The following is a 12,750-nucleotide window of genomic DNA, read 5'->3' as shown; positions in this document are numbered from 1 at the left end:
AGACTAATTGTACCTCACCCTGCTTTTATATGAATTTTATTTCGTATAATTTAAAGAATGTCTTCATTTTACTCTTTAACAAAAATAAGCAACAAATTTTCACTTGTTCATATTAATTTTATTGATCTATATCAGTGCGTTATTGAGATTTGAAATTTTTTAATTCCCGAATTAAAGTCTTCCGTCGACTGAAAGATTTAATAACGCGTCAATAGAAACGAAAGGCTGACTTAAACTTATCGGTTACGAAGCCTTTCAAATGCCAAAGCGATTGAGTTTTGAAGCTACAAGTGCCAATGTAATAATCATGTACATATACATATATTTCAAATGTTTTCCGGCATTTCACGAATTATTGACTACGACAGAGACTATCGAGACCATCCATTACGCACATTCGACCAATTTGATTCTGAGTATTTGTAATAAATGTTTAGTCATCAAAAGTATATTACATATCTTATTGAGCTTTATTAGATAAATATACCCCCCTCCATTTCGATATTATACAAGGCCTTAAGTACTTATCATTACCCGTAGAACTGAGAGATACGACATAGAAGTTTTCATAATACTCATGTACGTTTCCATATTAACAATAAAGAATCTTCCAGCCTTCAGGTAAACTGGATCTTGAGTTCTCATAATAACATAAATAATATCTTTTGCCACACTATTCGGTATATCGTACCAATTACAGGAATATATCGAGTCGCCGATGCCTTCCATTTGACGCTTTAAATAATCGCCCACGTAGCTGTATGCAAATAATTGCACCAATAGAGTGTTCAGTACTAAAAACGTTTTTATCGTCATGACGATGTTTCCAACACTCAGAGCGATGATGAACTGTAGTCCTGAAAGCAGGCGTAAATCATTCCAACACGTTCATCGTATTTAGATAAATTTATGCCATTTAATGTCATTTTATCAAGAGATGTAAAAATGTTCACCGCTTGTACAAATAAGTATACAACTCGTGAATAGTTGCACAGCCAAGATAGAGCTGATCGTATCGTCCAGCATTTTGGCCAGCTTCAGTAAGTAAACGTGCCTCTTGGTTAATACGCTGAAACGTTCCTTTGTTCTTTCGTTTTCGTTTCGTAGTCTTTTGAAATCAAGTTTCAGAATTTCTACTTGACCGCACAGGTGAAAAGTGATACCGAAAAACAAGGAATCGTTTCCTAATTCATATTTGAAAATAAATAAACAAGATCTTTGAGCTACGCTGAGACAATAGTAGTAATTTAGCCTCTCAGAAGCCAAACTAATGAATTCCACAGGGTATGAAGTTGCTACTTTCATAGTTCAAAATTAATAATTGTTAATAAAAATTAATAATTAATAATTGTTCAATATAATTCAATATATTATTCAATATTTTACTAACAGAGAATATACGGCTGTGGATTGTAATTTCAAAGTATATACAACAAGTGGTGCTCCTATTTATCATTCTCTTTTATTTTTTAAATTGTGGAATTGATTGGCATGGCTCCTGAGAATGAGTAATTCGTATGACACGACGATTCATTACCTAGATTTCCATTGCTCGTTAATAGCAACATCAAGTACTCTACGATAAAAACCATGAAGTATAAATTTTCCGGTATTTTTACAAGTGCCACTACTTTCTCGGAAGGTATAGGATATTCCGGAATATGTTCTTCCGTTGCGTTAACTATATCTTTCATTTCCTCTGCAGCCAGCATAGGCAAAGTCGTGAAGAGAGTTGCGCTGAAATATGCGAAAAGTACCCCACTGATACCTGCCACTCTGCCCATATAAGCGTGTCTTCGTACTATCACTCGCTTTTCTTGGTCATTCAATTCGTTATAATCCTTAACCGCCGAGGTAAAATTTGAGATAAGGCCAGCAGGACGAATACGAAACTGCAGGACCTTTGACACTGCCAAATAGCCGCAAGTTAGTATTACTACGGCGTCCAGATTCTTTTCAGCGTCGCTGGTGTCTAAATACATCTCCGATTGCACGATCGCTATCATTAGTAGCTATAAAAGAATAAGAATTTTTGAACGCGTCAATTTCAGCTGTTCAGAAATTTTGCACATCGGTGTATAATAAATAAAATTTAAATATATATCACTAGGACTAGTTTCACTTATTTGTCCACTCAATTTTTGTTTCTCAGTATACATACACGTTAACTTCCAAACAAAATAATATGAGTTTCATACCAGAAGAAAACTCGTGATTACGGCACGTATAGCGGAAAAGATATCATAGTGTTGAAGAGGCCAGGTACCAACAGGCCACGATAGGATCTTGAACGGAGCCATCGCGTAAGCGAAATCTTTACTCGACGTCGCCTTCATCCTCGCAAGGTGAAGATCGACAAATAATTCCGCGCATTCGTGTATGCATACCCTTTCCTTTCTTCCTTATGCTCACGAATTGTGTTTCGATTTTCCGGCTTTTCTTTTATTTTATCATAATCGCTCAATTATCTACCGCACAGTAAGCACATTTCCAAGAAAATTCCAATGAGGGGTTACATCGTCGATAAATACATCATCGTCATGCTTCTACACGATTAATAACTAATACGTTGCTTCTGTCGTCCAACGCCATTCGTTTTGCAAATTAGACCGTGTTTTCAAAGAATGTTCAACTTCCATAGTAAGCTGTTGCACTATACATTCGCTTCGAAAATTGATCTGCGTTTTCGTAGGATATTCATCTTTCATCGGAAACTGTCAAGCTAGAGTTTCAACGTTATGTAAGCAAATGTAAAGACAAAGATCTATTTTCTTATAGTAACAAGCTACCCTTACTTGTAAGAAAAGTGGAAGAACCGAACCGAATCATCTAAATTGGAATCGATTATTTTCGCAGGAAATGGTGATCGGCGTTCTCGAAAGTGCACTTTGGAAAATTTCTTATTTATTCGCATACAACGATCCAAATTATTGCGTACTTATGTTTAATAGATTATAGCATGCCTTCGTACGTAGGTACGTTTGTGGAAGTTTAAGTCGTACATTAGAGAAAATTTCGCTCTTCCTCATCGAATTACAGAAATATTCCCTTTGCTTCACTAGCAACGCATCGAGAATGGCGAACAACACATAGCTCTCTCGATAAAATGGTCTTCATGTGCCTCGCGTTACTTTCAAAACGGACAAGTAAGAAGTTTGGTGTCTGTCGTATTTCTTTGAAAGTAAATATATTCATCGAGAGAAATTTCCATTCTGTCACGTGGTACGTCAAGTTCCCACGATTCATTGTGAGTATCCTGCTAAGTGTCCTCAAGGCTAATACCAGAGTAGATTCTAGACGGCTTGTACGATTTCTTCCGATCGAGGTTCGACAGCGTCGTCTGCGTAAGCGTAAAGGTACAGTTGTATGAGCAACGTCATCATCAGGACGACGCCATTCAATGCACGGTTGATTTTTTTGTGGACACACGACGGTGATGCTCGTGGTGCGTGTGTGAAGTTTGTGTAAACATCGATTATATGTGCTATTATTTGTTGATTATTTATGGAGGCAAATGTTTAAAGGAAACATTAATTATATTACAGGAAACAATGAAAGTGACTTCTAGAAGCATCGTTTTAGATGTTTGGGCAAAAGTATGTAGATAAGTGGTGGATGTAAGTATCAATCTATTTTCGCTAACTATGGCTTACTTACGCAAAAATATAAATCTCAATTTCAATATTTTACTAAATAATTAATATATTATAATGATATATAATACGTAAATTTTAAATATATAACAATAGACCTGGTTCCACTTATTTAACAATTCATTTTTGTTCCCGAGTATATAGCATATATGTTAATTTATGATACGATATGTAAGTAAGCGCAAAAAAATAGGATCTATTTTCTTATAGCAGGAAAATACTCTATCTTATACTGAAAGTGGAAGAAATGAAGCGTCTAAATCGCTATCAATTATTTTCTCACTCAAGCAAATGGTGCGATCGTGATCGGTGTCCTTCGAAATTGTATTCTACAATATGCCATGTATATCCATACACACTAATGCAAATTACTATATGCTCGTGTGTAACAAATTATAGCATGATTCGTGCATACGTATGTTTACGAGAGTGTGAGTCGTACGTAAGAGAGTTTCGTTGTACTTCCTTCCAGGAACAGTAATGCCGCCTTTGTTACACACGGGATATATCGAAGGTTTCCAAAGGAATACATAGCACTCGCGATCCAATGGTTTTCACGTGTTCCGCATTACTTTCAAAACGGACAAGTAAAAGGCTGGTTTCGTCGGTGTTTCTTTGGAAGCGAATATGTTCATTTTTTCAAGATTTTCCAGCTGTTGCGTGGTACGATCAACTTTTGCTGTTCGTTATTAGCTTCAGATCGTTTTCTACACGACATCAAAGTTGATAGCAGGGCGATTTATCTGAGTAGACCTAGAGGTACAGCTCTGCGAGTCAGTTCACCTTCCGGACTGCGTTTTTCACTGCACCGATGTTGTCTCTCGTGCTTAGGTAGCTCAGGAACATGAAACTTGGTTTGGTGATCAAGGTAATAGACTAATTGTACCTGACCGTGCTTTTATATGAATTTTATTTCGTATAATTTAAAGAATGTTTTCATTTTACCCTTTAACAACAATAAACTACAAATTTTCGATTTTTCATATTAATTTTATTGATCTATATCAGTGCGTTATTGAGATTTGAAATTTCTTAATTCCCGAATTAAAGTCTTCCGTCGACTGAAAGATTTAATAACGCGTAAGTAGAAACGAAAGGCTGACGTACACTTATCGGTTACGTAGCCCTTCATATGACATAACCATTGAGTCTTGAAGCTACAAGTGCCAATGTAATAATGATGTGCATACACATATATTTCAAATGTTTTCGGTCATTGCACGAATTATCGACGATAACAGAATACTGGGACAATCGATTACGCACATTCGATCAATTTGATTTTGAGCATTTGTAATGAATATTTAGTCATCAAAAGCGTAATATTACATATCTTGTTGAGCTTTATTAGATAAGTATACCACCCCCTCCATTTTTATATTATACAAGGCCTCAAGCACTTATCATTACCCGTAGAACTGACAGGTACGACATAGAAGTTTTTATAATACTCATGTACGTTTCCATATTGAGTATAAAGAATTTCCCAGCTTTTAGGTAAACTGGGTCTTGAGCTCTCATAATGACATAAATAATATCTTTTGTCACACTTTTCGGTATATCGTACCAACTACAGGAATATATCGAGTCGCCGATGCCTTCCATTTGACGGTTTAAATAATCGCCCACGTAGCTGTATGCAAATAATTGCCCCAATAGAGTGCCCAGTACTATAAACGTTTTTATCGTCATGACGATGTTTCCAACGCTCAGAGCGATAATGAACTGTAGTCCTGAAAGCAGGCGTAAATCATTCCAACACGATTTAGATAAATATATGCCATTTAATGACATTTTATCAAGTGATATAAGAATGTTCACCGCTTGTACAAATAAGTGTACAACTCGTGAATAGTTGCACGGCCAAGATAGAGCTGATCGTATCGTCCAGCATTTTGGCCAGGTTCAGTAAGTAAACATGCCTCTTGGTTAATGCGCTGAAATGTTCCCGTGTTTTTTCGGTTTCGTTTCTTAGTCTTTTGAAATCAAGTTTCAGAATTTCTACTTGACCGCACAGGTGAAAAATGATACCGAAAAACAAGGAATCGTTTCCTAATTCATATTTGAAAATAAATAAACAAGATCTTTGAGCTACGCTGAGACAATAGTAGTAATTTAGCCTCTCAGAAGCCAAACTAATGAATTCCACTGGGTATGAAGTTGCTACCTTCATAGTTCAAAATGAATGAGGGGTGCAACGGAAAGATAATTCGTAAGAGGTCCCTGGAGCACTCCTGTCACACGCGTAGGATGGTCATCGGAGAGTTTTAGTCGGTAAGAGTCCGACGTTATTCTACTGTTGCCGATTTTTAGCAGAAGCGGAATGTCTATGAGGATTTCTCCATGTGCAAAAAAAAAAAAGAAAAAAAAACAAAAAAAGTACAAAAATGAATAACGCAATAAATCCTCCTCCTATTTATCATTCTCTTTTACTTTTTAAATTGTGGAATTGATTGGCATGGCTCCTGACAATGAGCAATTCGTATGACACGACGATTCATTACCTATATTTCCATTACTCGTTGATAGCAACATCAAGTACTCTACGATAAAAACAATGAGGTAGAAGTTATCCGGTATTTTTACCAGTGCTATTACTTTTTCGGAAGGCATAGGGTATTCCGGTATACTTTCTTCAGTTGCGTTAACTATATCCTTCACTTGCTCCCCAGCCAGCATTGGCAAAGCCGTGAAGAGAGTTGCGCTGAAATGTGAGAAAAGTACCACACTGATACCTGCCACTCTGCCCATGTAAGCGTGTCTTCGTACTATCACTCGTTTTTCTTGGTCGTTCAATTCGTTATAATCCTTAACCGCCGAGGTAAAATTTGAGATAAGGCCAGCAGGACGAATACGAAACTGCAGGATCTTTGACACTGCCAAATAGCCGCAAGTTAGTATTATTACGGCGTCCAGATTCTTCTCAGCGTCGCTGGTGTCTAAATACATCTCCGATTGCACGATCGCTATCATTAGTAGCTATAAAAGAATAAGAATTTTTGAACGCGTCAAATTCAGCTGTTCAGAAATTTTGCACATCGGTGTATACTAAATAAAATTTAAATATATATCACTAGGACTAGTTTCACTTATTTGTCCACTCAATTTTTGTTCCTCAGTATACATACACGTTAACTTCCAAACAAAATGATATGAGTTTCATACCAACAGAAAAATCGTGATTACGGCACGTATAGCGGAAAAGGTATCATAAAGTTGAAGAGGCCAGGTACCAACAGGCCACGATAGGATCTTGAACGGAGCCATCGCGTAAGCGAAATCTTTACTCGACGTCGCCTTCATCCTCGCAAGGTGAAGATCGACAAATAATTCCGCGCAATCGTGAATACGTACACTTTCCTTTCTTCTTTATGCTTACGAATTGTATTTCTATTTTCCGGCTTTTCTTTTATTCTACCATAATCGCTCAATTATCTACCGTACAGTAAGCACATTTCCAAGAAAATTCCAGTGGGGGGTTACATCGTCGATAAATACATCATTGCCATGTTTCTACACGATTAATAACTAATACGTTGCTTCTGTCGTCCAACGCCATTCGTTTTGCAAATTGGACCGTGTTTTCAAAGAATGTTCAACTTCCATAGTAAGTTGTTACATTATAAATTCGCTTCGAAAATTGATCTGTGTTTTCGTAGGATATTCATCTTTCATCGAAAATTGTTAGGCTAGGCTTTCAACGTTATGTAAGCAAATATAAAGAACAAAGATCTATTTTCTTATAGTAACAAGCTACCCTTACTTGTAAGAAAAGTGGAAGAGTCGAACCGTCTAAATTACAGTCGATTATTTTCGAGGCAAGGAAATGGTGCGGTCATGATCGGCGTTCTCGAAATTGCACTTTGGAAAATTTCTTATTTATTCGCATACAGCGATCCAAACCATTGCGTACTTATGTTTAATAGATTATAACATGCTTCGTACGTAGGTATGTTTGTGGAAGTTTAAGTCGTACAGTAGAGAAAATTTCGCTCTTCCTCATCGAATGACAGAAATATTGCCCTTGCTAAACCAGCAATGCGCCGAGGATGGTGAAAGAAATATATTGCACTCGCGATCTAACGGTCTTCATGTGCCTAGCGTTACTTTCAAAACGGACAAGTAAGAAGTCTGGTGTCTGTCGTATTTCTTTGAAAGTGAATATATTCATCGAGGGGAATTTCCATTCTGTCACGTGGTACGACAAGTTCCCACGATTCATTGTGAGTATCCTGCTAAGTGTCCTCAAGGCTAATACCAGAGTAGATTCTAGACGGCTTGTACGATTTCTTCCGATCGAGGTTCGACAGCGTCGTCTGCGTAAGCGTAAAGGTACAGTTGTATGAGCAACGTCATCATCAGGACGACGCCATTCAATGTACGATTGATCTTTTTTTGAACACATGACGGTGATGCTCGTGGTGCGTGTGTGAAGTTTGTGTAAACATTGATTATATGTGCTATTATTTGTTGATTATTTATGGAGGCAAATGTTTAGAGGAAACATTAATCGTCTCCATTAAAAAATTTCATGAGACTCTTTTCGATATGTAGTTGTGAATTTTAATGAGTAGACGGTAATGTTTAATCTACGATTTCTCTTACAAAACGTTGTGCAGAATGGTTTACGTTTTCAAATGTCATAATCTTACTCTCCGTGACTTGTACGAGGTAAGCTGCTGTCCATATATCGTTCGATTTTGAAGAATCCCTGTGTACCCCGCTGTTTAGGTTGACCCACTATCGCTCTTGTAAGGAGGATTGCTCGCGTGCAGGGATTTTTGGCCAATTTTTAAATGTCAACAAGTAAAAGACTAAGCTGAAAACGTAATTTATTATTCTTGATTTTCGTTTTATTTGGTCTTCAGGAATCATCCTTAAATTTACTGCACACGTAGCCGAACACCTGTATATTTAAATGTTCTGTGTGTGCATCATCTGTTGGTCGTCACACGAATTACTAACTACAGCTTATTGAACTTATTGATCTTCTGCGCACACACGATCAATTTGATTTTGAGTATTTGAAATGAATATTGAATCACCAAATATTTTAATAATACTAAATATTTTATTGTACTTTATTAGATTAACATGACTTCCTAGATTTCTACATTATACAAGTCCTCAAGCATTTATCATTACCCGTAGAACTGAGAGATACGACATAGAAGTTTTCATAATACTCATGTACGTTTCCATATTAACAATAAAGAATCTTCCGGCCTTCAGGAAAACTGGATCTTGAGTCCTCATAATAACATAAATAATATCTCTTGCCACATTTTTCGGTATATCGTACCAGCTGCAGAAATACACCGAATCACCGATGCCTTCCATTTGACGCTTTAAATATTCGCCCACGTAGCTGTATGCAAATAATTGCACTAACAGAGTGCTCAGTACTATAAACGTTTTTATCGTCATGACGATGTTTCCAACACTCAGAGCGATAATGAACTGTAGTCCTGAAAGCAGGCGTAAATCATTCCAACACGTTCATCGTATTTAGATAAATTTATGCCATTTAATGTCATTTTATCAAGAGATGTAAAAATGTTCACCGGTTGTACAAATAAGTATACAACTCGTGAATAGTTGCACAGCCAAGATAGAGCTGATCGTATCGTCCAGCATTTTGGCTAGGTTCAGTAAGTAAACATGCCTCTTGGTTAATACGTTGAAATGTTCCTTTGCTTTTTCGTTCTCGTTGCTCAGTCTGCTGAACTCTAGCCTCAGAACTTCCACTTGACCACACAGATGAAAAATAATACCGAAGAACAACGAATCGCTACCTAATTTAAGTTGAAAAATAAATAAGCAAGACACTAATGCTACTTTCGACATGTAAGGGTATTCGTGTCTCTTTGAACCCAAACTCATCAATTCCATTTTCTTTCAAGTACTTACTTTCTTTGTTCAAAATGAATAATTGGAACACAACATCTCAAAAGCAGATAAAACAAAGCTGTGGATTGCAATTTCAAAGTATATGCAACACATGTTGCCCCTACCTATCGTTCTCTTTCACTTGTCAAATTGTGGAATTGATTCGCATGACACGGCGCATAAGACACGGCGATACATTACCTAGATTTCCACTGCTCGTTAATAGCAACATCAAGTACTCCACGATAAAAACAATGAAGTATAAATTATCCGGCATTTTTATAAATTCCATCACTTTTTCGGAAGGTATAGGGTATTCCGGAGTATTATCTTCCGTTACGTTAACTATATCTTCCACTTCCTCCTCAGCCAGCATTGGCACAGTCATGAAGAGAGTTGAACCGAAATATGCGAAAAATACCACACTGATACCTGCCACTCTGCCCATGTAAGCGTGTCTTCGTACAATCACTCGTTTCTCTTGGTCGTTCAATTCGTTATAATCTTTAACCGCCGAGGTAAAATTTGATATGAGGCCAGCAGGGCGAATACGAAACTGCAGGATCTTTGACATTGCCAGAATGCCACAAGTAATAAGTACTAGACCGTCCAGATTCTTCTCAGCGTCGCTGCTGTCTAAATACATCTCCAATTGCACGATCATTAGCATTAGTAGCTATAAAAGAATAAGAATTTTTAAACACGTCAATTTTAGCTGCTCAGAAATCACATTATAATTTCCTCTTTAATTCACTATTGTTTGCACAATTTCCTTGCCATAATCAAATTTATTGAAATAAGTCATTTGTTTCTGAAGAAGAACACAAATAATGTGCGGTAATAATAAAATTTACAAAGTGGAATTTGCATAGTGGTGAGGATGATTGCGAATTTTCTAGGAAGCTTACTTATCATGTTCGGACAAAAGTATATGAGCAGAAGATTGAAATTGGTATCAATGAAATTTCTTTAAATAGGTACTGTTTGTACAAAAACGTTCAATTATTTCAATTATACATTAAATAATTTTTGTACTATAATGATGCGGCGACGAGTACTATGGAACTTTCCAACGGCTCCGTGATACAAAGCGCTACGCTACGCCGTCAAAACGCAACACGACGTACTCAATCTGTCATCGATATCTTCACGCTCCTTCTGCCGAATTTCTCGGAAGGGCATACACGCGCCAGCCACTTATAACGAACGCACACGAGTGGGGACATCGATGGGCAACGAAGAAAAGAATCAGTTCGTTCGGAAAAATAAGCACATTCGACCACGAGCCGCGAGACGCGAAAGACGAAAGAAAACGGGTACGCTATTATCGAGAAATCGACCGAACGACGCTATTATTTATCGGCGTTAAGTATCAACCGATGTTAACTGCTAATTGTCATTTGTTGTTATCTGGTTTAATAAACGTTATTGGTTAAATATAACCTAGTGTACTTCAGTACCTATTACACCATTCCAGCTCAAATTGGTGACCCCGACGTGAGTGAAAGTTAAAGAGGTGACTGTGATAGTGATACTGAGACTCTAAACGCCGCGAATTGAAACTGCTGTACATGGAAGCAGGGAAACGAGAGCGGCCGTCCGTAAACGCGGAAAATTCCGGAAACTTCTAAAAATAGTGGTTTTTTGATTTAAAATGAGCATAGAATGATCGCTGCATGCTTCCTGGTAACGATTCTATAACACTTGTAGTATCAGCAACTTTTCGGTGAAAATTGGATATTCCTTGAATTTTGCACACAGGTGTATAATAAATAAAATTTAAATATATCACCAAGACAAGTTCCACTTATTTGTTCACTTAATTCTTGTCTCCGAGTATATATACGTGTTAACGTCGAAACAGAATGGCAAAAATTTCATACCACAAGAAAAATCGTGAATATGACACGCATAGCGGAAAGAATATTGTAGTCTTGAAGAGGCCAGGTACCAACAGGCCACGACATGATCTTCATCGGAGTTATCGCGTAAGCGAAATCTTTATTCAATGTCGTCTTCATGCTCACAACACAAAGATCGACAAATAATTCCGCGTAATCGCGCGTATGCACCCTTTCTTTCTTCCCTCATGCTCACGAATTGTATTTCTATGTTCCGGTTTATCTTTTATTCTACTATAATCGCTCAATTATCTATCGTTCAGTGGGCACAAGAAAATTCTAGTGTGGTTTACTTTGTAGGGAAATACTTTATTGCTATGCTTCTCCAGGATTAATAAATAATACGTTGCTTCTGTCGTCCAGTGCCATTCGTCTTGAAAATTAGTCCGTGTTTTCAAAGAATATTCAACTGATAAGTTGTTATACTACACATGCGCTTCGAAAATCGATCTGTGTTTACGTAGGGTATTCATCTTTCGTCGAAAATTGTCAGGCTAAAGTTTCAACGTTATGTAAGCAAATGTAAAGAATAAATATCTATTTTCTTATAGTAACAAGCTACCCTTTCTTGTATGAAAAGTGGAAAAGCCACATCGTTTAAATTGCAATTCGATTATTTTCGTCGCAAGCAAATGGTGCGGTCGTGATGGGCGTTCTCGAAATTGCGCTTTGGAAAATTTCTTATTTATTCGCATACAACGATCCAAACCATTGCGTAGTTATGTTTAATAGGTTATAGCATGCTTCGTACGTAGGTATGTTTGTGGAAATTTGAGTCGTCCATTTGAGAAAATTTCGCTCTTTGTCATCGAATTACTGTAATATCGCCTTTGCTCCACTAGCAATGCACCGAGAATGTAGAGGAATACATAGCACTCGCGATCAAATGATCTTCATATGCATCGCGTTACTTTCAAAACGAAGAAGTAAGAAGCCTGGTGCCTGTCGTATTTCTTTGAAAGTGAGTATATTCATCGAGAGGAATTTTCATTCTGTCACGTGGTATGACAAATTCCCACGATTCATTGCGAGTATTTTGCTAAGTGTCCTCTCGAGATTGATACCACGGCAAATTGTTGACGGTTTGTGCGATCTCCCTGGATCGAGACTCGGCTGTGTCACGTAGGAGACACAAGAAATCACGAGATTGACAGATCACCGGTGAGATCTCCTTGCGTCGCAGTTCGAACGTTTCACAAATAAGGTAAAGAATTGAATTTTAGATATAGTAGTAAAATTTATTATACGACTCCAACGAACCATATCAGTTATATACGCAGATTCATCGAACAGTGGAAGTATGTCGC

At 37.3% G+C, this 12,750-nt stretch overlaps 4 protein-coding genes across 4 annotated transcripts; all 4 read right to left on the bottom strand.

Moving 5' to 3' along the window:
* Positions 1–469: 469 nt before the first annotated feature.
* On the bottom strand, positions 470–2,375 carry LOC117230859 (odorant receptor Or2-like). The gene is made up of 4 exons (XM_033488735.1): positions 2,199–2,375; positions 1,538–2,012; positions 954–1,184; positions 470–857 (listed from the first exon to the last, which is right to left on the bottom strand). Exons 1-4 carry the CDS (start codon positions 2,334–2,336, stop codon positions 517–519), a joined length of 1,185 nt encoding a protein of 394 aa, XP_033344626.1. The 5' UTR covers positions 2,337–2,375; the 3' UTR covers positions 470–516.
* A 2,630-nt stretch (positions 2,376–5,005) lies between these two features.
* LOC117230551 (odorant receptor Or2-like) lies at positions 5,006–5,862 on the bottom strand. Its single transcript, XM_033488131.1, has 2 exons — positions 5,475–5,862; positions 5,006–5,386 (listed from the first exon to the last, which is right to left on the bottom strand). Exons 1-2 carry the CDS (start codon positions 5,824–5,826, stop codon positions 5,046–5,048), a joined length of 693 nt encoding a protein of 230 aa, XP_033344022.1. The 5' UTR covers positions 5,827–5,862; the 3' UTR covers positions 5,006–5,045.
* Positions 5,863–6,089: 227 nt separating this feature from the next.
* Positions 6,090–6,626, bottom strand: LOC117230550. The gene has a single exon (XM_033488130.1). It carries the CDS (start codon positions 6,624–6,626, stop codon positions 6,090–6,092), a length of 537 nt encoding a protein of 178 aa, XP_033344021.1.
* Positions 6,627–8,663: 2,037 nt separating this feature from the next.
* On the bottom strand, positions 8,664–11,822 carry LOC117230851 (odorant receptor Or2-like). The gene is made up of 4 exons (XM_033488727.1): positions 11,426–11,822; positions 9,744–10,218; positions 9,218–9,448; positions 8,664–9,121 (listed from the first exon to the last, which is right to left on the bottom strand). Exons 1-4 carry the CDS (start codon positions 11,561–11,563, stop codon positions 8,781–8,783), a joined length of 1,185 nt encoding a protein of 394 aa, XP_033344618.1. The 5' UTR covers positions 11,564–11,822; the 3' UTR covers positions 8,664–8,780.
* Positions 11,823–12,750: the final 928 nt, after the last annotated feature.

The sequence above is a fragment of the Bombus vosnesenskii genome, unplaced genomic scaffold (assembly GCF_011952255.1).
Source record: "Bombus vosnesenskii isolate JDL3184/JDL3185 unplaced genomic scaffold, Bvos_JDL3184-5_v1.1 scf7180000013267, whole genome shotgun sequence".
NCBI classification, from domain to species: domain Eukaryota; kingdom Metazoa; phylum Arthropoda; class Insecta; order Hymenoptera; family Apidae; genus Bombus; species Bombus vosnesenskii.
This window is presented reverse-complemented; position numbering and strand designations above follow the sequence as displayed.

What these genes read in the sequence shown, in the direction of transcription:
- LOC117230550 (XM_033488130.1), bottom strand. Translation starts at nt 6,626, where the DNA reads ATGATAGCGATCGTGCAATCGGAGATGTATTTAGACACCAGCGACGCT.
- LOC117230859 (XM_033488735.1), bottom strand. Translation starts at nt 2,336, where the DNA reads ATGAAGGCGACGTCGAGTAAAGATTTCGCTTACGCGATGGCTCCGTTC. An exon ending in AACGAGCAATGGAAATCTAG is followed by an intron (nt 1,185 to 1,537) that starts GTAATGAATCGT and finishes AATATGAATTAG; the next exon opens with GAAACGATTCCTTGTTTTTC. An exon ending in TATACTTATTTGTACAAGCG is followed by an intron (nt 858 to 953) that starts GTGAACATTTTT and finishes GCCTGCTTTCAG; the next exon opens with GACTACAGTTCATCATCGCT.
- LOC117230851 (XM_033488727.1), bottom strand. Translation starts at nt 11,563, where the DNA reads ATGAAGACGACATTGAATAAAGATTTCGCTTACGCGATAACTCCGATG. An exon ending in TATTCACGATTTTTCTTGTG is followed by an intron (nt 10,219 to 11,425) that starts GTATGAAATTTT and finishes ATTCTTTTATAG; the next exon opens with CTACTAATGCTAATGATCGT. An exon ending in TATACTTATTTGTACAACCG is followed by an intron (nt 9,122 to 9,217) that starts GTGAACATTTTT and finishes GCCTGCTTTCAG; the next exon opens with GACTACAGTTCATTATCGCT.
- LOC117230551 (XM_033488131.1), bottom strand. Translation starts at nt 5,826, where the DNA reads ATGAAGGTAGCAACTTCATACCCAGTGGAATTCATTAGTTTGGCTTCT. An exon ending in TACACTTATTTGTACAAGCG is followed by an intron (nt 5,387 to 5,474) that starts GTGAACATTCTT and finishes GCCTGCTTTCAG; the next exon opens with GACTACAGTTCATTATCGCT.